This window comes from Muscardinus avellanarius, assembly GCF_963383645.1.
Source record: "Muscardinus avellanarius genome assembly, chromosome: 5".
Taxonomy (NCBI): Eukaryota; Metazoa; Chordata; class Mammalia; order Rodentia; family Gliridae; genus Muscardinus; species Muscardinus avellanarius.
In genome coordinates, this window is record NC_137790.1 from 95,148,770 (window position 1) to 95,175,907 (window position 27,138).

At 37.2% G+C, this 27,138-nt stretch overlaps 1 protein-coding gene and 1 pseudogene across 3 annotated transcripts in view; both read left to right on the top strand.

The window, feature by feature from the left end:
- Positions 1 to 668: 668 nt before the first annotated feature.
- The window catches only part of ZMAT3 (zinc finger matrin-type 3), a gene marked incomplete at both ends in the record, with an annotated part of 39,831 nt that continues 13,361 nt past the window's right edge, over positions 669 to 27,138 (top strand). For both annotated transcript variants that reach the window (XM_080696074.1, XM_080696075.1), the window contains one exon: positions 669 to 938. In XM_080696074.1, the coding sequence (XP_080552200.1) occupies positions 669 to 938 (270 nt within the window). The remainder of the gene's footprint in view (positions 939 to 27,138) is intronic.
- LOC308262840 (protein yippee-like 5) lies at positions 14,559 to 14,940 on the top strand (annotated as a pseudogene). Its single transcript has one exon. The product of its transcript is annotated as a protein yippee-like 5 (transcript).

Sequence of the window (27,138 nt, forward strand, 5' to 3'; positions counted from 1 at the left end):
CTGCTGTAAGGACTCTTTGGCACAATTATTTACATATTGATAGTTGATTAGAAGGAACACATTTTATTATTTGTCACATTTTAAATCTGGGTTATTCCTATAGTTCTTTGGTATTTTAGCTAGTTGTAGAAGTACTTTACCGATTTTGAGAGGTGATACTCATTTCATCATGCTTTTACCATCATTTAGATGGAAAGATGCTAAGATTTTAAGCTGAATTTTTTTTCTGGACTACACATAATTATCACCCAGAGAACTTAAGTGTGCCTTAGGAAAGGGGTCTGAACTAGGTGACCTTTGATGTCCATTTCAGCCATGTGACTTTTAGGTCTAATTAGTTTTGGATGCAGTGCTATTAATGTTCATGAGCCAGAGGGACAGCAGTTGGAACTGGGCCAAGCAAAATAAAGTCAAATCTATAAAGCCATTCTCAGTGGAATAGCATGGTGCTAATGTGAATGAACAGGCAGGGGAAATCTGCTAGATGAGGCAAAAGGGATGGGCTTTGGAAAAGTAGAGGAGAGAGGAAGGAGTCAGATTGATACTGTCATTTGCATGTCATATTGCTGAAGACTCATTTTTAAATGATTATTGTTTTACTGTTGATTCAGATTTGAAGACTCGACTTCTCATCGCCCACTGGATTATGCCCAAAGCTTTTCTACCCAATGATCCTCTTGCAACACGTTGGGCTTCCTCCACCTAAGCGGCCCTCATCCTCTCCTCCTATGTCAGTGGCCACCAGGTCCACAGGAACCTTGCAGCTGCCTCCACAGAAGCCTTTTGGGCAAGAGGCTTCCTTGCCACTGGCAGGGGAAGAAGAGTTACCTAAGGGAGGAGAGCAAGACTCTGCCCTGGAGGAGCTATGTAAGCCCCTGTACTGCAAACTTTGTAATGTCACCTTGAACTCAGCACAGCAAGCCCAGGCTCATTATCAGGTAAGGGAAGAAAAGAAACTGGTATTTAAAGAGCAGAATATACTAGGCTTTGCTGATTTAGCAGTTGCTTCTCTAGATATGACTTCCTGTGCCTGGAAAATCAAGATGGTTTAGAGAGCTAAAAGCATAATGTTCCTACTTTAAACATAAGTATCATTTTTTTATACAATGGGTCTCAATGTCCTACACCAAGCTGTGTGGCATTTGATAGCTTACCAGTCTTTGTGAGCAAATGTAAACTTTTATGCTGCTGTTTGTACCTGCGGTTTTAAGGAGAACAGACATTTAAAACATGATGTACCAAACTAATTCAGTGTAAATTGTTTATATGTTAACTTAATTCATATTAGTTCTAGGTAATCTCTCCTTATAACTCTTATGCTTTTCATTTTTGACTTCCAACTCTATATAACTTGTCACATCTAAGGAAAACAATTATCTTTGTAGTAAAAATAAAATGACACTGGGGTGCTGGGCATGGTGGCGCACGTTTGTAATCCCCACTCTTGGGAGGTGGAGACAGGAGGATCGTGCAGGTTCGAAGCCAGCTGCTCTGAATTAAGAGACCCTGTTTCCAAATAAAAAAAGTATAAAATTGGTGTGGGAGTGTAGCCCAGAGGTAGAAGGGTTTCCAGGAACCCCAGTACCACACACACACAAAAAAAGACACTGGGGTACTGAAGCCCTCTCCTTCATGCATAATAAGCACACTCTGATTTATTTTAGCTTTTTAGTGTGAACTGATACTTAGTTTTGAGATTTAAATATTTTTTTCAACCGGGCGTGGTGGTGCACGCTTGTAATCCCAGCATTCGGGAGGCTGATACAGGAGGATCACGGTTCACAAACAGCCTCAGCTACTAGTGAGGCCCTCCACAACTTAGTGAGACCCTATTTTAAAATAAAGATTAAAAATTAGGGCAGGGGATGTAGCTTGGAGGTCAGATGCCCCTAGGTTCCATCTCCATACTTGCAAAAAAAAAAAATTGGTTTTCCCAGTACTTGGGAGGCTGAGACAAATGGATGGCAGGTTTGTGGCCAGCTTCAACTATTTAGTGAGGCCCTCAGCAACTTAGTGAGACACTGTTTTAAAATAAAGAATAAAAATTAGGGGAGGAGGTGTAGCTCAGAGGGAGAATGCCTGTGGGTCTTGGCTTCTCTCTCTCTCTCTTGCTCTCTTGCTGGCTCACTCTCTTGCTCTCTCTGGTTCTCACACATACCCACATCCACAATCTCCATGTAGATTAGCTAGTAAAAGGGACCATCGTAAAGAATACTATTACATAAAAACAAATAGGAAATTAAATTATAACTACAAAGGGAGGATACAGTATTTCTTTTATACTTTATTTTTGTCTATATAGAATTACATAATTTCCATTTTTGGAGAAAAGAGACATGATCAGTAATTGAGGCCAAACCTTACTGAATGAAGGGATATCTTCTGGGCCATCATTGATTTAAGCATTTATTATCTGCATAAATGTCTCCAGTAATAAGATAGCTCAGTAGAAAAGTGACTGTTTCAAAGGTATTCTTCTATTGTGCCAGTAAGCTTTCTCCAACTTAAAGTTTTTGCTTACCCTGCTGTGTAAGTCTTTCTATTGATTCCAAAAACTAATTGTATCACTTTTTGATTGTGCATCAGAGGAATTTTGATAATGAATTGTTTTCTCAAGCAAGTGGGAGAGGAGGAGATAGGTTGTCTCCCTGGAGTTCTCATTGTTTGGGTTTGTTTTGCCCTCAGGGGCAAGTTGAGTTAATATGTTCCTCAGATCTTAGCCTGTGTCATCAGTGGTTTATAGAGGCCTCTTCTGGTTGTATTTGACACTTTCCTTTTTTCCTCAGTCCCTATTCTTATCCCTTCCGTTGCCACTCCCTGCTGTTATAAAACTTCCATCCTGTCTACAGAAAGATATCATAGGATGGACACACCTATGTAGCTGTAAGAAAACTTTATTGGGCAAATTGCACAGGATGGTCTGTGAGTGGTGCCAAGGGGAGACCATGTATGGGGGGAGATTGAGAGAGAAAAAGAGAACTCCCTCTGCCACATGGTAGGGTTTTTTAACTCCCCATAAAATCTACTCTTTTAATATATTTTCATTTTGGGTTTTGGGCCATAGCTCACTGCTGCTGCTCAGGATTGTATGGTGTGGGAAAGCTAAAGCTACAGTGTGATAGGCTGGAAGTCTGACCACAGGCTGGACAGGTTTAGTCTTTCCTTTCAGGAAGGCTTTCTTTTTTTTTTCCTGCCCAGTCTTATTTTATTTTTTCTATCTAACTACCCAACACCTGCTACTACACTTTGATATGGAGATTTCTTTGCCTATCAAGTGACATTTGTTAGGATGATTAATCTTAAATCCAGGATTCTACATTAACTTTCGTCTTCATTTATTCTTGTGAGATGTTTAGTTTTATAACCTAAGACTCTGAAAAATAAAGCCCAAGTTCTAAAGTTTTAGTTTTTGGTTATCTAAAGCCTTCAATAAATCATTAATGGGAACAAACCTACTTTGTGCCATACACATATGTAATTACCTTGTAAGGAAAAGTTGTTTATTTTTTTAGGGAAAACTTGTACAATGTATAATTTTAGTATGTGTGTACATAGATTATTCATATACCGCCAATGATTTTTCTTCTAATTTTGTGATTCTGTAGACAGTGATGGATGCTCTGGATAATGCACAGAGAAAATTTTATTGGATGTAAGGTCATTGGATTATAAGGCTTACACTAGATAAGAAACAATCAGCTTTAAAAAAAAAATTTGTACATTTGTGTGTGTGTTTGTGCATCCATCTATCTTTCTTTCTTTCTTTCTTTCTTTCTTTCTTTCTTTCTTTCTTTCTTTCTTTCTTTCTTTCTTCTTTCTTTCTTGTACTGGGAGTGGAACCCAGGACCTTTTTCTACCTCAGGGCTATACCCTCAGACATATTTCTTATTTTATTTGGAAACAGGTTCTCACTAAGTTGTCGAGAGCCTCACTAAATAGCTAAGGCTGGCTTTAAACCTGCGCGATCCTCTTGTCTCAGCCTCCCAAGCACTGAGATTACAAGCAGGCACCACCACACCCGGATCTTTGTGCAACTTTAATTGGCAAGATTTGTAATTATACTTAAATTCAGTTCCCTCAGTGATGAGGTGAATATATAAATTATAAAATAAAATCTAAAGGAGACAGAAGGATCATAGTTCTTGGCCAGCTTCAGCCACTTGGTGAGATCCTTTGCAACTCAGTGATGTTACAGTGAGACTATTATGGGGGCCCTGTTGGGCTCCCAAACTGTAACAGTGAGATGTAGTCTCAGGTTCTTATTCTGAGCTATTTGTAGAAAAGAATAGTCCAAACTCTATAAGCTTAAGTGATTTTATTATTACAAAGATGGAAAGATAGGATAGAACTTAAAGCACTATGCCATAGAGGGTGACATAGTAGAGTGACTGGAAAAGAAGTCACTGAAGGTTTTTGGATACAGAACAGTTTTTATAGATATATGGTCCTTCATCTTGCCCTACAAGTTAATCTTCTGACCTGACTAGATCCACCCCTTCTTCCAGGTAGGTCTTTTGATGTGGGGATTCCTTCCTATATGTCTACTTTGTCTCCGGTACAGACCCCACGCCTTTTGTTCCCCCAGAAATGCATTAATTGATTATTAAGAGTCTGGGATCTCTTGAAGGCTTATGGCATCCTCCCATATCTTTGGGAAATTTTGGCTTATCTTTACAATGAAAGAAGGCACTGGGGCTATCTCTGTTGTTCTCCTTGATGTGAGAACTGTACAGGGTCCCATTCCTGTCTGAGTGCCTGCCTGCACTCAAGTTTCTGGCTTTCTAATACCAAAGTTTTTTCAAATACATTTTGAAGCCATTTCTCAATACTGGCACAAGTGAGACCCTGTTTCAAAGTTAAGAATAAAAAATATGGCTGGGGGGTGTAGCTTGGAGGTAGAATGCCCCTGGGTTTCATCCTGAGTATCACAAAAAATAAGAAAAAAAAAGAAAAGAAAAAAGCAAAAGGAAATAAAATTTAAACCAGTTCTTTAATGACTAGAATTTTTACATGAAAAAGTTAGAGGAGAAGGATGGTCTATAACAGGGGACAATTCAAGTGACCAAACCAGGGGGACAAAAGAGGAAAGAAGAAAAGAATAGGGGTTATTAAGAAATTAGACCCTATTAAGAAATGAGATATTTCAGTATAATAAAGCATTATTCCAAGAAATCAGAAGCAAAAATTTGAGTAAGACCAATGTTACTGTTAACTCTTTAGAGAGCTTTTATTGTTGTTGTTTTTTAACATGAAAACCAAGGCAGAGTGTGTAAAAATGCAGAGTAGTATTTCATTAGAGTAACAGAAGTAAGCTGATCCTAGAAGTGAAATCTAGATTTCAGCATAATTAAAATTGTCAAGATGAGAGAGTGTGGATTAGATGGGATTTCAGAATGATAAATAATCAGCATGATCATAATCTAGAGGTGGGTGAACCAGTGTGGGAGGAAAACATGGAAATGTTAGCCTGAAAGATGCATCAAGAAGTATATAAATAGGTCCTGATAAAAGAAGGTCCATTAAAGACGAGGTTAAGACCAATGAGCAAGACTTACTGAGAACCAAGGATAGCCAGAATGACAACGATTATAGAACTATTAAACAAAGTGTCCCAGGACAGAATGAGAGAATAGATTAAAAGTTTTATGTTATTGTTAAAAAGCCACTTTGAAATTTTAATACAGAGTGAGACCAAGATCACAAATCCATTATTTCAGTTATGTACAATATAAAAGTTGCCACTGGTAACCTGCATATGAGTCACAAAAACTTTCTTGTAAAGTGACAAATCACTGTGATTACATTACCTGAATCTTTTTAGCCAGTTAACACCATTGTTGAAATCACAAGGTTTCAAATTGCAGCTATGTTGCAAACAACCATCATTGCTGTATCATATTCCAGTAATCCAGGGTACATAGTGGAAACAGCTGAATAAATACTTTCCCTTAAGCTATCTACCATTTTTCCCCACATCCCAATGTCCCACTACTTGGAGCTAATTTATCAGTGATCAGTGCATATTATAACAGATACAGTTTTATTCTTAGCACTTCCTAACTTGGCCAGTTGCTTCAAAACATCCTCAGCTATTATTTTATTTTTAATGAGGTCATTTGATTTTGTAGTCCAAAGATAGGACTTTGGTTATAATTTAAAATAAAATTTTGGAGAAGAAACACATTTTCATTTTATTAAAATATATCTGCATGCTTCAGGTTACTTAGGATAAGCTTGGTATGTAGTAATATAATACTGTTTCATTAGCATAAATACCCAGAGGAAGAACCATTTTAAGATAGAAGGTTATTAACATAAAAATATAAGCAAAAAAGTATGGATAAAGTTTGCTAAAACGTCCACGGCTGAAAGTCAGATTTGTCTTTTAAGTTGCATACACATTTGAGAAAGAATTGGTTATTCAAAATGCATTTCTAAAATATGTCATAAACCTAAATTTCTATTCATAAGTAGACAGATAACAACCTTCTGAACTAACTAGATTAACTAGAGAGATAGGACACAGGTAAAAAAGTAGTAGTGGAAGCCAGGCATGGTGATGTACACCTGTAATTTCAATAATTGGGAGGCTGAGACAGGAGGATTTCAGGTTTGAGCACAGCCTCAGCAATTTAGTGGGACTCTCAGGAACTTTTTGGGACCCTATTTTAAAACAAAAAAACAAAAAAACCAAATAAACGAAAATACAAAAAAAGGGCTGGGGGTTTAACTTGAAAATAGAAAGCCTCTAAGTTCAGTCCCCAGTATGTCCTCCTCACATACACAAGAAAAAAAAAGTAGTTGTTGAAGTATAGTAATTAATTCAGAGAACACTATTGGATTTTCCCATAAATTTATGGCACTGATTTTGTCCCATACATCTTAACATTAATTATTCAAATTTGGATGGCATGATCCATAACTATTCTGAGCTGAGTTTTATGTTTTCAAATTTTCCCTCTCCAGATGAACTTATAGTGAACTGAGGATGGTCAAAATGCATTTCAGATTTGGTGTGGACAAAGTTCAAGTGGCATACATGCTTTGGACAGATTCCTGGCTCAGCTATAGTAGGCAAGATACATAATATCTCTTTAGTCCATATCTGTAAAGTAGGTTTCATTTGTACTTTCCTTGCAAGATTGTGAGAAGTGTATATTTTATATTAATAAAATTCTGGTTGATTGAAGTAGATTTCTCTTAGATTGTTTTGGTCTCAAATGAACAAACATTGGTATATCATCTTCTAGCTTTAGAAGGACATAAAATGAGTCGGTACACAGATATCTTACTGTTGGTGCTATCTTGATACTAACTTTCTTTGTTCTCCTTGGTTATTCTCCAGAGATGCTCTTCTAGCTCCAGATACCATTTATCTTTGATTTTCAGACAAAATAATCATCTAATAGATGAGATAACATAAAATGATTCATATGAGTTCAACCAAACTAGTTGAAAGTACTTAGCCCTTCTTTTATTGGAGAACATGTCATATTACTTGAAGGAGGAAGAAATAAATATGAGTATATATATATATATAATAAAAATATGAGTATATATATAAATATGAGTATATATATAAATATGAATATATATATATATATATCAACTTTCCATTCTTTCAAGATAGAATGAAGGAGTAACAGAAAGTAAATTTCTCTGAACCCATGTGTTTCTAAGACTCATCCTTGTTGGATCTTTTGTTTTGCTGTCTAAATGACAAGCTTGATAAACTTTCCAGCCCTTGCTGTGGTCACACTATTGTTCCATTATTAGTCCGACCTTTGCAGCTTTCTGCTTCACCTTCTGAATCTGTCCCAAGAATAGATATTCTATGTTTTGTCTAAATCTAACTCTCAGCTCTGTCCTCTGGATTTCATTCATTGCCTTTTCATCTTAGGCAAACTAAAAACATGCCAAGTCTCTTCAGTATAAATTAAAATGGCAGCAGCAACTTTCTCTTTGCCTTGAATCCCTTTTGCTAGCAACTTCTCCTCTCTTCCTTTCTGTCTTTAAAGTTTTGCCAGGTATAATTATCTGTTTCATCCTTCATTTCCCATTCATCCCCTAGCCCACTATGCTCTGGCTTCCATTGCAATATTTCTCTAAAATGGTCTTTTTAGGGTCACTTATGATTTTAGAGGCCAAAATCTAGCAACTCATCACTTGACCTCTTGGTAATATTTTTAATTGGCAAAAATAATAAAAATATTTCTACTGAAAAATGATGCCTATGGAACAAAGGGCTAATAGTAAAAAGTGGTAATTACCTATTCTTCCTTCCCCACATATTCCCTGTCTTTTTTTCTTCTGGATCCTCTCCATTCTGTTTTCCTTTCTGCCTCCCAACTTGGATTGGCTATAGTTTTATCTTGAAATTGTGAAGATTTGTCATATTTTTGGCTAGTCTCAATCAGGGTAAGTTTTCCATTTTCTATTTGTAGATTGATTCCAGCTATAGAAAACTGATATCCAGTTTTCACATTATTATGAGAAGGGAAATACCGTTCCCTGCAGAGCTGTTTTCTTCTTTATGTTTCTAGTGTCATGATCCCAAGGTACTCAAAATAGGTGTTGTTGAAAGTCACAATTGCTCAAAGCCATGTCTGTTTTAGTTTGATTAATTTGTAGTCTATCTATAACTTTGAAATCATTTTCTGTTTTTCCTTAAGTTTCTGATTTTTTAAAAAAATAGTGAGAAGAATCTTATGCTTTTTACAAAAAGTATTAGCTTCCTCATCTTTATTTTTATTGCTTACCCTCCATTTTATTTATCTTCATGAAATTCACTGATTTTCTGTTCTAATTTGGAGTAGGTCTTTTTTTAGATCATGACTTATTGTGTAGCTTTTTGTATTTCCTGGAGTTTTCAGTTGCTTTTCTTCTTTTTCTTGCATTATGTTTATCATTCTCTTTATCTCACCGAACTCTCAAATCACACTGTTGTGTGGAATCTTGCTTTTGTCCTTGATTCTCTATCTCCTTGCTCCATTTTCAGCTGGCTGCTCTCTAGGTTTGCTGCACAGCTGTCAACTTTGTGCTCTCTTTTATTGCTCTTTGGGTTGGGCTGCTGTTTTCTAAATATAACTGATTTCTTTTTTTCCTCTTGTGTTGGCGTATATCTTGATATTATCAGAAGGAGGAAAGAATAAATATGCATATATTTCAGCATACCTCTCTCTTTTTAATAAAATGGAGTAATGGGAAATAAAAACTTTTGAACCCTTGAATTTTTAAGAAATGTTTGCATCATGCCCGAGTATTTGACAGTTCAGTTCTAGGTTAAGAGTTATTTTTCTTTAAAAGGTGAAAAGCTCCATTATTTTTTAAATCATCTAATATTTTAATCATCTAATCTTACCTGATTCTTATGTTACTGGAGATTGAACGCAGGGACTTATACATACTATGTAAATGTCTTAGCACTAAGCTACATCCCAAGGCCTTTTTATTTTTTATTTTGAGACAGGGTTGCATCAGGTTGCTGAGGCTGACATGGAACTCATGATACTGCTGCCTCAGCCTCCTGAGTCACTGGGGTTTCAGGTATGTGCCACTATGCCTTGCCTGATTATTTTTCTTCTGTAGGTGACCTGCTTTAAGCTTGTATCCTTCTGTTGTTTTGTTTTTCTGTAAGCTTCTTAGCTCTCCTTTTTATCCTTGGAGTCTGAAGTTTCACACTGATTGATGTTTCTAGTTCTGAATTCTTTTTCATGTGTCCTGCTCAGCACTAGTGGATCCTTGTAGCTTGTATACTCCCAATTCTCTGTGTTCCAGGGAATTAAAAAGAATGTGTATTTTCTTAGATCACATTCATTCTCATATTCTCTTTTTCTGTATATCTTACTACTCCTCTCCTGGAGCTACTGGACTCCCTAATTTATTAAATTATAATTGATTCTATTTTATAGAATAGACCCCTCTTTATCTACACAGGATACATATCAAGACCTGAGAACTTGGATAGTACCAAACCATATGTATACTTTGTTTTTTTCTATACATATGTGCACAAAATGAGTGCCTTTCATCTTAACTAGACACTTATGTGCTGTGGCCGATACTTGCGGTTGAAGGTGTGATAGTAACACTAGCATTCTTTTTTTTTCCTTTTTCATTCTTTCATGAATAGATTTGTTCTTACCGCAGGTATTAGCAAACTCAGCATATATATTTTTTCTTTCCCTATTGAGAGCTTTACATTTCACTCAGGAAATGCTTTATAGCTTTTCTGGCATATCACAATTGCCAACATCACTTGCCTTTGCACTTTGACCCTTATTAAGTGTCATAGGTTTCTTGAACACAAGCACTGTGATACAGTGGCAGTTGATAACCTGAAGAGTGGCTACTTGAGGGAATAGCCTATTCAATATGGCTACTGTGGACAAAAGGGTGATTCATCTTTAGAACAGGATAGATCAGGACGGCATTAGAGTCAGCACACTGCTCAGAATGGTGTACCATTTAAAACTTGGAATATTTTTTATTTCTGGAATTTTCCATGTACTACAGCTGTGGATAGCTGTGGTTAAGTAGGATTGTAGAAAGCGAAGCTTCAAGAGACAGGGGAATGCTATAATGCTTGTCTCTTCTCTTTTTTTAATGATTATTTAAATTTGAGATGTGTTCTTGATTTCTAATTCTATATTGAATTTTTAAAATTTGGCAGTCAGCTGGGTGTGGTGGTGAATGCTTGTAATTCCAGTACTTGGGAAGCTGAGACAGGGGGATTGCTCAGGTTCGAAGCCAGCCTCAGCTACTTGGTGAGGTTCTCAGCAACTTGGTTAGAACCTGTTTCCCAATAAAATAGTAAATAGGTCTGGGAGGATAGCCTGAAGGTAGAAAGCCTCTGGGTTCCATTCCCAGCACCACAAAAATAAATAAATAAATAAATAAATAAATAAGTAAAATAAAATTTGGCAGTCAGTTTTTAACTTTAAGGATCTCTTAATTTTTTTTTATGTGGTTTTACAGTATTTGTTTTCATAGGATATTTGTTAAGAACATGAAATCGTGGACTTTGGGGTCAGACCAACATTCAATTTATAGCTTTACTAACAACTAGATGTTTAATGTTGGAAATATTTTCTAACCTGTTTCTGCCTCATGAAGATGATTTTGGTGATGGTAATACTTGACAGTAGCCACAAATTAGGCATTTTAAAATGCATAAGGCATTTTACCCAGGATCTCAATACTGTCGAATAGTCAGTCCTGAGGTTCCCTAGAGTCTGGGATGTATTGTGCAATAAGGCTTTCCCCAGCTCTGCAACCTACTTGTGGCTTGAGTAATTTTCATTACCTTTTTAGTTTCAATTATTCTAGACTTTCAAAACAGTTCCAAAAGTAGTACAAAGCCCAAAAGTTTCTGTATGCATGTTATCTGGATTCCACAAATATCAATATTTTACATAACTACTGTACAGTTATGAACACCAGGAACAAAATTTTGTTTCCTGAAGTTAGTTTAAAAAGTTGGGCATTCCAAGGTTTTCCTTTGTAGTTAGTATTTTTCTTTGCAGGTATAATAAATATACTTTAGGTCTCTATGAATATGTTAATAATATTTTTCTCTCCTACTTCAATGTGGTCACATTACTCTTTTTTAATGTAGTTAGGTTCATTTGTTTCTGTTTATATTTCATATTGATTCTTCCCTCATCCTTGGTGGTTCGATTCTTTTATTTTTAACTTTGTGTAATATGAATGCAGTTCTATAGGTCAAACCTGTAAAAACAAACAAAAATCCAAAAATTATATACTTAAGAGTGTCATACTCCACCGTCTCTGGTAATCCATTCCTATTTTCCTAATTTTTATGCTTTTCAAAATGAGTACTTTTCCGTTTTGTTATTTAATGTTTTAGTATTTGGTTTGTCTTTTTTTTTTTTTCTTTTTTGGTGGTACTGGGGTTCCTGGAAGCCCTTCTACTTCTGGCTACACTCCCACGGGCTACACTCCCAGACCTATTTTTTTATACTTTTTTATGTGGAAACAGGGTCTCTTAAGCCAGCGCGGCTGGCTTCAAACCTGCGCGATTCTCCTGTCTCTGCCTCCCAAGCGCAGAGATTACAAGCGTGAGCCACCACGCCTGGCCTGGTTTGTCAATTTTTAATGGCTATTGTCTATTGCAGATTCAATATGTTTATTCTATTTTCCTCCTTCTATTTTCTTTTTTCCATTTTTTTGCTATATTATTTCTGTTGTGTCATAATTTGTGAAATTCGAGCAAAAAACTCTCACTCTGTTTCTACCTTTGAATTAGTCTTTGATCTACAATTATATGTCAGAAAATACCAGCAGCCCTCTTGTTGAAGTTTCTTAGCCATTTCTTAGTTGGGTGAACTCTTGTAGATTCTTCAAGAAGAACTTAGAAGGATTAAATTCCTAAGTTCTCATGTGATTAAAACTGCTTTTCTTAAGCCCAGGACCAGATAGTTTCCCAAGTGAATTTTATAAAACCTTTATAGAAGAGCTAATCTTGATGCTCTTCAATCTATTTCGTGAAATAGAAAAAATATGGGATGCTCGAAATACATTCTATGAAGCCAACATCACATTAATACCAAAACCAAATAAAGATAGCTCAAGGAAGGAAAAGTACAGGCCTATACATTTGATGAACTAGATGCAAAACTGCTAAATAAAATACTAGCAACACGCACTCAAAACCACATCAAGAAAATCTTACACCAAGATCAGGTGGGGTTCATCCCAGGGATGCGAGGAAGGCAGGCTCAACATACAAAAATCAGTCCATGTAATTCATCATACAAACAGAACCAAAGACAAAAATCACATGATCATTTCAATAGATGCTTAAAAAGCATTTGAAAAAGTCTAACATCTGCTTATGCTAAAAGCACTGCAGAGAATCAGAATAGAAGGAACATACTTCACATCATAACAGCAATCTCCAGTAGGCCTTCAGCCAAAATCATATTAAATGGGAAAATCTTTGAGAATTTCCCCTAAAAACAGAAACAAGACAAGGATGTCCATTATCACCACTTCTTTTCAATATAGTACTTGAGACTCTATCCAGAGCAATAAGGCAAGAAAAGGAAATCAAGGAGTACAAATAAGAAAAGAAGAACTCAAACTTTCACTATTTGCAGATGTCATGAAACTATACTTAGAAGACCCAACAAGCTCAGCCCAAAGGCATAGAGAACTGATCAACAAATTCAGCAAAGTTTCTGAATACAAAATCAGTCTTAAAAAATTGGAAGCTTTTCTGTATATCAACTATAAATCCACTGAAAAAGAAATCCAGAAAACACTTTCACTCAGGATATCCCACAAGAAAATAAAATACTAAGGAATAAACTTAACCAGGGAGGTAAAAGACCTCTACAAATAAAATTATAAAACATTGAAAAAGGAAATTGAAGACCTTAGAAGATGGAATGATCTTCCATGTTTATGGATAGGCAGAATAAATAAAATCAAAATGGCCATACTTCCGCTGGGCATGGTGGCGCATGCTTATAATCCCCGCACTTGGGAGACAGAGACAGGAGGATCATGCAGGTTTGAAGCCAGCCACGTGCGCTGGCTTAGGAGACCCTGTTTCCAAATAAAAATGTAAAAATAGGTCTGGGAGTGTAGCCCAGAGGTAAAAGGGCTTCCAGGAACCCCAGTACCACCACCAAAAAAAACCCAAAAAGGCCATACTTCCAAAAGTGATCTACAGATTCAACACAGTACCCATTAAATTACCAAGATCATTGCTCACTTAGAAAAATCAGTTCTTAAATTCATTTGGAACAACAAAAAACCCAGATAAGCCAAAGTAGTTCCCAGCAACAAAAACCATGCAGGAGGAATTATAATATCTGATTTTAAACTACTACAAAGGCATAGTAATAAAAACAGTATGGTACAGGCACAAAAACAGACACATAGACCAATGGAGCAGAATAGAAGACTCAGAAACAGCTCCACACACTTACAGCCAATTGATTTTTGATAAAGGGGCCAAAAATGTACACTGGTAAAAAGATATTCTCTTCAACCAATGGTGTTCTCAGAATTGCTTAACCATATACAGAAAAATAGAAATAAACCTCACTTTCTCACCCTGCACAATAGTCATTTGAAGATGGAACAAAGACTTGGAAATTAGACCAGAGACCTTGAGGCTCCTTGAAGAGGGCATATGCAACACATAGGCACAGATAAAAACTTTCTCAGCAAGACCCCAAACAAGAAACTAAAAGGCAAATCAAAATGTGGGGTTGCATTAAACTGAAGAACTTTTGTAAAGCAAAGGAAACTATCAAGAACCTCACCCGAGAGCCAACAGAACAGGAGAAAGTTTGTGCCAACTACTCCTCTGAGAGAGGACTAATATCTAGAATATACAGAGAACTCAAGAAACTTAGCACTAAGAAAACAGATAACCTGGGCGGCGGGGCCCTGCTGGGGCCGGCGGAGCTCGCCCGCGCTGTGTTCTGGGGCCTTCATCCTGCCCCAGGCTCGCTGGCTGGCCCAAGGTGGGTATGCTCCGGCTCCCCCTTTATGCCGCACTCCTGTGCTGGAAGGTTTTTAGAACTTCAGCTATCAAAATGGGCAGAATTTTCCTTGATCACATTGGAGGTACCCATCTGTTTTCTTGTGCAAACTGTGATACAATCCTGACCAACCGCTCAGAACTTATCTCCACTCGCTTCACTGGCGCCACTGGTAGAGCATTTCTTTTTAACAAGGTAGTTAACCTGCAGTATAGTGAAGTTCAAGATCGGGTCATGCTCACTGGCTGCCACATGGTTCGAGATGTGAGCTGCAAGAACTGCAAATAGCAAACTGGGATGGATCTATGAGTTTGCCACTGAAGACAGCCAGCATTATAAGGAAGGCCGTGTGATCCTGGAACGTGCTCTAGTTCGAGAGAGTGAGGGCTTTGAGGAGCATGTACCATCTGATAACTCTTGAAGAAAAAAGAGATAAATCCATCTTTTCCCAGGTCTCCTTCACTGAAAACAAAAATCTACTTACATACACTGTCACCTTAGCATCAGAGTCGGATTCATGAACTGTGGAACAAGAGGTTGTGAGAATCTAAGATGGAACCTTCCTTTCTTTTTTTTTTTAATTTTGTATTTTCCATCCAACAGCAGTGTGTAGAGAGAATTATTATGCAGATGCTGTTATTTTTTCCCCCTATGTTTACATCTTGAGGCAGAAGAGTATCTGCATCTATATTGTGGGCTATGTAAGGAAAAAAATCTGTGCTATTAGAATGGAAAAGTGTGTTTTGTGTAAATTTGAATGGAGAATATGTCAAGAGCATGGTTTTTAAACTTATTTGGGCTTCATTTTAGAACTTTTATTTTTAGACCCAGTTATTTGAGTTGATTTGCTAGCTTCAGAGAAGAGATCCGAATCTGTGCCCAGAGCTAAAGGCTCAGTGTTAGCATGGCTTGTGCTGGCCAATGTGCCATATTCTTGTTGGAGATGAACCGCAGCACCAGAACCCATTCTTTCTTGTCAGTCTTGACCCAAGATGTCACCATTCCTAGCTCCTTGTCACCACATAATTGGTGTTGATTGGAAAACTTTTTTCTGAAATGGGGCAGAACTGCTTGGTTGTCTTTTTCCATGTAACTTAAGCATAGTAATATAAATGAAGTAATAGTTGGATGTTTAAAAAAAAAAAAGAAAACAGATAACCTAATATAAAATGGGTGGGTGAACTAAATGGATACTTCTTGAAGGAGGAAATTCAAATGGCCAATAAATGTATGAAAAAATGCTCAATATCATTAGGAATCAGAGAGATGCAAATCAAAACTACCCTGAGATTTCACCTAACTCCAACTAGAATGGCAATCATTCAAAACACAAACAACAACAAATGCTGGTGAGAATGTGGAGAAGTGGAAACTCTAAGACATTGTTGGAAGGATTGAGAATTAGTGCAACCACTCTGGAAAACAGTACGGAGGATCCTCAGAAGAGTGGAATGAACTTACTATATAATCCAGCAGTACCACTTCTGGGTAACTACCCAAAGGAATGGAAACCAACCTACCAAACTAATGCATGCATATCTATGTTCATAGCTGCACAATTCACAATTACCAAACTGGAACCAGCCAAGATGTCCATCAACAGATGAATGGATCACAATCCTGTGGGATATGTACACAATGAAATTTTACTCAGCTATAAAGAAAAGCACAATTTAGTCATTTTCAGGGAAATGGATGGAACTGAGGGACATTATGCTAAGTGAGATTAGTCAGTCACAAAAAATAAGAAATCAGATGCACTGTGAAAGCTAGGGGGAAAATGGGTCATAAGATGAAGTCTAGACAAAGAAGGAGATTCTATAGATGAGCAAATAAGGCAACCTATCTGAGATGATGGGCTGGGATGCGATGGACCAACTCAGTTGGGCACTAAATCCGTTCGGGACTTAATTCCTGAAAGGTGGGCAAAGAGATTCGGCTGTGTTCTACAGAGGCCTCTCTGGCCAAGTAAAACTCCTTCAAGTCCTTGTTCTGTACTAAACGTGGGGATTTTTCCCAGGACTTGGGAGAGAGAGATCTGAAAATGACTGGACACTGACAACTGCCTCTCGTGAAATTGACGGAGTTTTATTTTTCACAACCAATATTTGTACCCTTATCCCCAGTGGCAAAGTGTAAATACCAAAGAACAATAGTGAGGCATTAAGTGTAAACAAGATAAACAGGATAAAAGGAGGACCTGAGGCGTCACAGGTTAAGATTTGTCTGGAAACTTGTGATTAAAGTCAGCCCCCTTGGCTTTGTGATTGAGATCAGATTTCTGGCCTCACATGTGAGCCCTAGGAGGCAGTGTCCAGAAAGGCGGAAGTCACACCAAAGGCTTTTCGGAGAAATTCAGCCTTTAGGATCTCCTTTAACCCTTTCAGAGTCTTCCGTTCTAGGGCTTAGTCCATGCCCTCCTCTGTCTAGGAAGGTCCAAGCCGTGTGCGTTTATGATGATCCAAAGGGCTGCGGTGGAAATTTGTTCAGTCCTGTCTGCTCCACCATCTCCTATAAAACAACACTTATAGTACAGTTAGTAGACAGGGCCAAAAACATTATGACACAGGCGATTTGATTTCTATAATTGTTCTTTAATAACCTTGAAGCCAGTTTTTTACTGCAGACTTTGGGATTTTACAATTTGTTAGAAGTACTTTTTTAGCTCCTACTATCCTGCTGCTGAGTCACAAATGGTAGGCTTTTGTTAAGCCAAGGCTAGGAAAAAGGCTTATTTGCATCTCTAAAAGAGAAGCAAATGGCCCAGATTCCAGAGAAACAATTTCACACCTCTTGGGGGATGAGACAAAAGGTAGGAGCCTGTGTTTGGAGGTAGGGCAAATTTGCAGCCTCCCTTTCTGGGAGAGAAGGTGCTGAGATACAGGAGCTAATCTGTAGATCAAAGGACCTGCCTGCGGAAAGGCCGGCCGAAAGGAACTTTGCAGCCCCTCTCCAGCCCCTGAGCTCTGACTATGTTTTATTACAGCTTGGAGCAATGCAGAGAAAGTCTGAGGGCTCAGACATATTACTAGAAAATTTATCTTCCATGGACTCAACTTCTCCCACAGTCCTAATTTTTTGGGATCCCATTTTACATCATTGGAGCTATTAGTATAGAATCATTACCAAAAGAATATAGCTTATTTATATCTAAGAGCAAGGAGTACTCTGGCCAGAGACAACACTCCCTCCTCGGGGCTTTGCTTTTGTTAAGCATTATCCAGTCATGCGCGCAGGCTCACGCGCGCAGATGCCGAGGAAGAGGATGCGGTGGCAATGAGAGAAGAGGGAAATTCTCTAATGCACATGATGTACTTTAACAAACATATCAATGTCACTCACCATGCCAAACACAAGGAGGAAGGGAAAGGGAATGGAGTGGGAATTGGGTAAGGGCTAATTGGGTGATATGTGCATGTTTGTCTTCACCATCTGTATCCTATTAAGATATATGACTACAATGCACCAATAAAAAATAAAAAAAAAACCGGCTTTTCATTAGTCTTGACATGTTATAACAGGGACTTGGCTGGATCTAAAATCCTTGGTTTACATTTTTATTACGTTTTTTTTTTAAAAATATTGCCCCATTGTTATCTTTTGTATGTATGTATGTATGTATGTATGTATGTATGTATACATGTATGGTATGTATATATTATATGTCATGGTATGTCATTCTAGTTCTTTTGTCTTTATAAGTTATTTGAGTTTTTCTTTTTCCCTTGAGAGCTTGAGGGCATTTCCTTTATCTTTGAAATTTTTACTTTTTCAATATATGATTATTCTGGGTTAATCTGGCATGCCTTTTCAGTATGTGGGTTCAAGTCTTCATTTATTTTTGGAAAATTTTCTTGGGCTACAGCTGCAAATATTAGTTCTGCTGGATTGCTTTGTTTTTCAAGCATTCTAGTTATACATACAATGAGGGTAATAATTGTATGCTAACTGATAGTGATTTCCTGAATATTAAATAAATTTATGAGGTACTTGGAACACTGCCTGGTACATAAGTGCTGAAAAACTGTTTGTTGTTATTACCATTGTTGTTGTGCTGTGGATGTAGCATTTGCATGAATATTAATGGGGTTGCTATCTTGGAAATAAAATACCGGATATTTTCTTTGACCCTTTGGTAGTACTGTGTACCTCATCTTCCTTTCATGGGCTGTGATCCTTTGGCCATGCGCTTAGCCTCTGTGTCATCTCTTCCTCTATTTTCAGTCACTTCTTCATGTTGTCATGCACACAAGCCTAAGCAAACTCATGTTAAAGGATCTTCCATTGATCCCATTTCCCTTTCTAACTCTGTCCATTGTTCTCTGCTCCTTGTCATAGTAGAACTCTTCTACATTCAGAAGTTTTACATACAGAACTCTTTTAGATACCAGCCCATACTGTGGTTTCCATGTTCACAGTTCCCATTTTATTCCTAAAATACTCCCTATAATATTTTCTCTTTAACAATTTGACTGAAATGATTCTTACTAAGTCCAATTTTGACCTGTCTTTTAAAATCCAATCATCACTAATCATCACTCTACCCTGATTTATTCAGGATCTTTTTTTCTTGGTGGTACTGGAGATAAAGCCCATGGGTATGCTACCTCTGAGCTATGCCCCCAGCCCTATTTTATTCTTTATTTTGAAACAGGATCTCACTGAGTTGTGAATGGCTTTACAGTTTCTGAGGCTGGCTTCGAATCTACGATCCTCCCATCTCAGCCTCCCCAAGTACTGGTATTACAAATGTACACCACTATGCCTGGCTACTCAGGATTTTTGCTGTTTTTTTAATGATTAAAAAATCCTCTAGATGTAGAAAAGTATAAAAATAGAATATTTGTATTTACCATCCAGTTTAAAGATTAAAATTTATTATCTTAGTTGAGATCTGAGAGTCTTGGTAAATTGTTGGAGCTGGCCTCAAATCTGCAAGGTTCTGTAGAGCAGCTGGCTGGGAACTTGAATTCCTCCTGTCTCAGCCTCCAAAATACTGAGATTACAAGTATACGCCACCATGCTTGTCTAATTTTTACTCATTTTAAAAAATGACTTAACTGGGCGTGGTAGTGCACTCTTGTAATCCCAGCCTTTGGGAAGCTGAGACAGGAGGACTGTGGTTCACAGACAGCCTCAGCTCTACTTAGGGAGGCCCGTTGCAACTCAGTGACACCCTGTTTATTTTCTTTTCCTTTCCTTTCTTTTCTTTTCTTTTCTTTTTTCTTTTTTATTATTTTAAATTTTTTATTGGTACATTATATTCATATATCATATTGGGGTAAAAAACTTGTTTGGACATACATGTACACATCACCGATTTAACCCCTAACTAATTCCCACCCCATTCCCTACCTATCCCTCCTTCCCTTGCTTGGCTTAGTGGTTGACTTCGGTATGTTTAAGTACATTGTGTGTTTTAGAGAATTTCCTTCTTCCCACGTCCCATCCCTTCATTTAGGTTGTCTTGTTTGCTCCTCTATAGGATTTCCTTTTTCAACTAGAGTTCCTCCTATGACCCATTTTTCCTTAGCTTTCACATATTAGGCAAAGCATCTGATTTCTCATTTTTTGTGACTGACTAATTTCACTTAGCATTATGTCCTCCAGTTCTATCCATTTCCCTGAAAATGATGAAAGTGTGTGTTTTTTTTTATTGCTGAGTAAAATTTCATTGTGTACATATCTCATAGTTTTGTAATCCATTCATCTGTTGATGGACATCTTGGCTGGTTCCATAGTTTGGCTATGGTGAATTGTGCAGCTATGAACATAGATACACATGCATTAGTTTGGTAGTTTGGTTTCTTTCCTTTTGGATAGATACCTAGAAGTGGTATTGCTGGATCAAATGGTAGATTTGTTCCCATTTTTCTGAAGATTCTCCATACTGTTTCCCAAAGTAGTTGCACTAATTTGCAATCCCACCAACTATGTTTTAGAGTTCCCACTTTTCTAAATCCTCACCAGTATTTGTTGTTTGTGTTTTGAATGATTGGCATTCTAGTTGGAGTTAGGTGAAATCTCAGGGTAGTTTTGATTTGCATCTCTCTGATTGCCAATGATGTTGAGCATTTTTTCATGCATTTATTGGCCATTTGAATTTCTTCTTTGGTGAACTGTCTATTTAGCTTGCTTGTCCATTTTGTTATGAATGCTTTGTTTTCTTAGTGTTGAGTTTCTTGAGTTCTCTGTATATTCTAGATATTAGTCCTCTATCAGAGGTGTATGTGGCAAAAATTTTCTCCAATTCAGTTGGCTCTCAGTTGAAGTTCTTGACAGTTTCCTTTACTGAACAGAAGATCATCAGTTTCATGCAATCCCACATGTTGATTCACTATTTAATTTGTTTTGCCTTTGGGGTCTTGTTGAGAACATGTTTATCTGTGCCTATGTGTTGCAGTGTTGGACCTATGCTCTCTTCAAGGAGCTTCAAGGTCTCTGGTTTGATTTCCAAGTCTTTGATCCATCTTGAATTTACTCTTGTGCAGGGTGAGAAAGTGGGATTAGTTTCCAATTTTCTACATATGGTTAACCAGTTTTGCCAACACCATTTGTTGAACAGGCTATCTTTTTTCCAGTGTATGTTTTTGGCCCCTTTGTCAAAAATCAATTGGCTGAAAGTGTGTGGACTTGTTTCTGGGTCTTCTATTCTGCTCCATTGGTCTATGGATCTGTTTTTGTGCCTGTACCATACTGTTTTTATTATAATGGCTTTGAAGTATAGTTTAAAGTCAGGTATTGTGATTCCTCCTGCATGGTTTTTGTTGCTGAGAACTACTTTGGCTATTCTTGTCTTTTTGTTATTACAACTAAATTTAAGGACTGATTTTTTTCTATGTCTGTGAGTAATGATCTTGGTAGTTTAATGGGCATTGTGTTGAATCTCTAGATCACTTTTGGGAGCATGGCCATTTTAATGATATTTATTCTGCCAATCCATGAACATGGAAGATATTTCCATCTTGTCAGATCTTCTTTGATTTCTTTTTTAAATGTTTTATAATTTTCTTTGTAGACATCTTTAACCTATTTTGTTAAGTTTATTCCTAAGTATTTTATTTTTTGTGGGAGATCCTGAGTGGAAGTGTTTTCTGAATTTCTTTTTCAGTGGATTTATGGTTGGTATACAGAAAAGATTCTGATTTTTTATAATTGATTTTGTATCCAGACACTGCTGAATTTGTTGATTAGTTCTATAAGCCTTCTGGTTGAGTTTGTTGGATTTTCTCAGTATAGTATAATGTCATCTGCAAACAGTGAAAGTTTGAGTACTTATTTTCCTATTTGTACTCCTTTGATTTCCTTTTCTTGCCTTATTGCTCTGGCTAGAGTCTCTAGTACTATATTGAAGAGAAGTGATAATGGACATCCTTGTCTCATTCCTGTTTTTAGGGGCGATACTTGAAATTTTTCTTCATTTAATATGATGTTGGTGGTGGGCTTATTGTAGATTGCCTTTATGATTTTGAGATATGTTCCTTCTATTCCAATTCTCTACAGTGTTTTTTTTTTATCATAAATGGATGTTGAATTTTATCAAATGCTTTTTCCATGTCTACTGAAATGATCATGTGACTTTTGTCTTTGATTCTGTTTGTATGATGAATTACATGATTTTTGTATGTTGAGCCACCCTTGCATCCCTCAGATGAACCCTACCTGGTCGTGGTGTATGATTATCTTTATGTGGTTTTGAATTCGTGTTGCTAGTATTTTGTTTAATAGTTTTGCATCCAAGTTCATCAGAGGTATAGGCCTGTAGTTTTCCTTCCTTCAACTGTCTTTATTCGGTTTGGGTATTAGTGTGATGTTGGCTTCATAGAATGTATTTGGGAGAGTCCTGGTTTTTTCTATTTTACAAAATAGTTTGAGAAGTATTTGGGTTGGCACTTCTATAAAGGTTTTATAGAATTCAGTTGGAAAGCCATTGGGTCCTGGGCTTTTCTTTGATGGTAAGCTCTTTATTGCTGTTTCAAGCTCTTTGTTATTGGTTGGTTTAAGTGTTCTATATCTTCTTGACTCAGTTTAGGAAGGTTGTATTTATCTAGGAAGTTGTCAATTTCCTCCAGATTTTTCATTTTGTTGGAGTATAGTTTTTCAAAGTAGTTTCTGATAATACCCTGGATTTCTACACTGTCAGTAGTAATGTCTTCCTTTTCATCTCTTATCTTCATAATTTGGGTTGATTTTCTCTTTTATTTAGTTAGGTTGGCTAGTGGTTTATCTATCTTGTTAATTTTTTCAAGAAATCAGCTTTTAGTTTTGTTGATTTTCTGTATTGTTTTTTTATTCTCTCCTTCATTAATTTCTGCTCTAATTTTAATAATTTCCCATCTTCTGCTGGCTTTGGGGTTCAATTGTTCCTGCTTTTCAAGAGCTTTGAGGTGTGTCATTAGGTTATTTATTTGAAGATTTTCTGTTTTCTTATGTGAGCACTCGGTGCTATAAATTTACCTCTTAATACTGCCTTCAAAGTATTCTAGAGGTTTTGTTATGTTGTATCTTTATTTTCATTTGTTTCTAGAAATTTCTTTATTTCACCTCTTACATCTTCTATGACCCATTCTTCATTCAGAAGTGTGGTGTTCAGTCTCCACATGTTTATGTTGTTTCTCTGGGTCTTCTTATAGTTGATTTCTAGTTTCATTCCATTATGGTCTGAAATGACACAGGGAAGTATGTAACATTTTTAAATTTGCTAGTGCTCATTTTGTGTCCCAGGATGTGATCTATTTTGGAGAAGGTTCCATGAGCACCTGAGAAAAATGTAAACTCCGCTGTAGTTGGGTGAAATATTCTATATGTGTCCAATGGGTCCATTTGATTAATGGTGTTCTTTAGTTCTGAGACATCTTATTGACCTTTTGTCTGGAAGATCCGTCTAATGTTGTGAGAGGTGTGTTGAAGTCTCCTGGTATCATTATATTGGGATTTATGTGTGACTTCATGTCACAAAGAGTTTGATTTATGAAAGTAGCTGCACCTATGTTTGGGGCATAGATGTTAATTATTGTTATTTCCTCTTGCTGGATTATTCCTTTTACCAGTAAAATATGACCTTCTTTGTCTCTTCTAATAAGTTTGGGTTTGAAGTCTAACTTGTCTGGTATCATAGTTCTTACGCCTGCTTGCTTTCGAGTTCTGTTAGCCTGGATTACCTTGAACAAACCTTGAGTTTGTTCCTATCTTTACTTGTAAGGTGTGTTTCTTGTAAGCAGCAGATGGATGGATTCTGGTTTTTAATCCATTTTGCCACTTTATGTCTTTTTATTGGGTTTTGAGGCCATTTACATTCAGTGTGATTATTGAAAGATAATTTTCAATTCCTAACATGTTAAGATTTTATTTCTGTTTGAGATACTGTTTATTATTCTTTGTTTAGGTGTCTGCTGGATGGAAAATCTCATTTCTTTAGTTCTGGTGTATGTTACCTATTTCTTCTTTGTAGTTAATTGCCTTGAGTATTTTCTCTAGCACTGGTTTTGAAGACATAAATTCCTTCAGTTTCTGTTTGTCATGGAAGCTTCTTATTTCCCCATCTAATTTGATAGATAGTTTTGCTAGGTAGGAAATTTTTGGCTGAAAGTTCTTTTCTTTTTTTTCATATTTATTTTTAATTGGTGCATTGTATTCATACATCATAGTGGGATACATACTTTTGTAGACATACATGCACACATTGCCCAGTCAGCCCCCACCCGATCCCCACCCCGTTCTCACCCTATCCCCCCCTCCTATGCTTGGCTTAGTAGTTGACATCTAGTATTATAGCAATTTATCCAAAATTAAAAATGATAATCTCACATAACAGTTTCATTTGTCTGATACCAAGCTTTTGATGACTTAAAGATAACATTTCAATATTTCTTTTTGCTTTCTTTCTTACCAGAGAATCTATTTTTTTCTATTTTTTAGGTGAAACTATCATATATTTATATATTTATTTTTCAGAAAAAAAAATCTATCCTAATATGGAATATGGAATCTAGGTACCCACATCGATCTTGAAAAAGAACAAAGCTAGAAGATATATATTTTCTGATTTCAAACCATATAAAGCTACGATAATTGAAACAGTGTAGTACTATTCTAAAGGCAGATATATAAACCATTTGAGTTAAATAAAAGCCTAGACCTAAATTCTTCCCTATATTGTCATTATTTTTGACAAGGTTTCCACGAACATTTGGTGGTAGAAATAATAATCTTTTAACTAAATATTGTTGAAAAATAATAATTACATGGAAAAGAATAAAATTGGACCCTTACCTAATCCCATATACAAATATTAACTCAAAATAGATAAAAGACCTAAATATAAATCTTAAGACTATAAACTTTTAGGAGAAAATCTGGGTCATAAAACCTCACAACATTGAAATTGGCAGTGATTTCTTGGTTATGATTTCAATGGCACAGGCAACAGAAGAGTATACAAACTCCCTAAAAAATAAAAAACATATTGTATATCCAAAGACAATGTAACCAGAGTTAACAGTTACTAATAGAATGGGATAAAATATTTCCAAATGCTATATCTGAAGGTATATTAATATTCCAACTAGAAATCCTAACAATTAACAACAATAAAGGCAAACAATACCCTTTAGAGATAGGTAACAGACTAACATAAATAATGAATCTCCACAGATAACCAATCTTAGTTGTCTGTTGGATGGAAAATCTTGTTTCTCTAGTTCTGGTGTGTGTTACCTATTTCTTCTTTGTAGTTAATCTCTTTGAGTATTTTCTCTAGTGCTGGTTTTGAAGACATAAATTCCTTCAGTTTCTGTTTGTCATGGAAGCTTCTTATTTATCCATCTAATTTGATAGAAAGTTTTGCTGGATAGGAAATTTTTGGCTGGAAGTTGTTTTCTTTCAAAATTGGGAATATGTTGCTCCAAGCCCTTCTGGCTCTCATAACTTGGTTTGGGAAGTCTGGAGTGATTCTAATTGGTTTGCCTCTGAATGTCACTTGGCCATTTGCTTTTGTTGCCTTTAAGATTCTCTTCTTGGCTTCCACATTGGTCATTTTGACAATTATGTGGCGTGGGGATCCTCTTCTCCGATCCTGTCTAAAGGGAGTTCTATAAGTTTCCTGGACCTGCGTATCAACCTCTTGCTCTATGTCTGGAAAATTTTCTGCTATTACTTCCTTGAAGAGATTGTTGATCCCTTTGGTTTCACTTTCTTTTCCCTCCTCTATTCCAATTATTCTTAGGTTAGCTCTCTTAAAATGGGCCCATATTTCTTCAATGTCAGATTTCTGCTGTTGGATATTTTTTTCTAGATTAGGAACTCTGCATTCATTTTTGGAATGATCATCTTCTAAGCACGAGATTCTGTTCTCCATGTAGTCTAATCGGTTGTTCATGCTTTGAATTGAGGCCTTTACTTCATTAATTGCATCCTTTATCTCTTTTTGACTCTCTCTGAATTCTTTTCGAAGCACCTCTATTATTTCTACAGTTATTTTCCTGATTTGATCTTCTAGAAATCTCTGATTTTCTGTTTTATCGGGTTCTGATGTTGTGGGGTTGTGAGCATTCATTGCTCCAGTATTATTCCTCTTTCCCATGATTTTGGAAGTTTGTGCCTTCTCTGGGTTCTTCCCTTGGGTCACTATGACTTCACTTAAGGTGCTCTGGATCTCGAGTCTGTGGTATCTCAGACCCCACTACTCCTTTACTGGGTTGTATCACAGAGTCTCTGACCCAGAGAGTCGATAGAGGCTGCTTTAGACCGTGGGGGGTGCCAGGTTGCACGTTCTCCTATGGTGTGATATCACTGCCACCGCCCCTCTCCCACTGGGTCAAGTCCCAGTGAGTACAGTACTGGGATTTCTCCGCTGTGGCCTGCAATTTGACTCACTGTTCTTGAGTACGCAGATGTAGCTGTAGTGAATTCGGTGCTGCTGCCGCCGGTGGCAATATGGCGCCGCTGCTACGCCCTCGGCTGTTGGGCTGGCGTTTTTTTTTTTTTTCTTGGTTTTGATTTCCACTCTGAATCCCTGCAGCGTGTGCTGAGCTCAGACACTGGGAGCTTTAGATGTCCTCTGCGCCGAGAAATCCCGCCTGGCTGTTCCACAGCGGCTCCCCTCGGCTTGCTGTGGCCGTCCCGTGAATTCGCCGGCAGTATGGCGCTGCTGCCGCGTCTGCCGCGTCCTCGGGCGTGAGGATCTCCTCTGTGGCTCTGTTCTCAGTCCGCTTTCTCTCTGGAGCCTGGTGATTTTTTTTGTTTCTCTGGTGATGTTGTTTTCTGGCTTTGAAAGGCGCTGATTTTGTGGTAATGGATATTTGTTGTTAGCGGGGCTCTTAAGCCCCGCTTTTCTCGGTCGACATCTTCCCAGAAGTCGTTGTTTTCTTTAAGAGTTTGGATTTTGTTATTCTAAGCCCTTCTGGCTTTCATGACTTGGTTTGGGAAGTCTGGAGTGATTCTATTTGGTTTGCCTCTGAATGTCACTTGGCCTTTTGATTTTGCTGCCTTTAAGATTCTCTCCTTGGATTCCACATTGGTCATTTTGACAATTATGAGACGTGGGGAACCTCTTCTCTTATCCTGTCTAAAGGGAGTTCTATAAGTTTCCTGGGCCTGTTTATCAACCTCCAGCTGTACA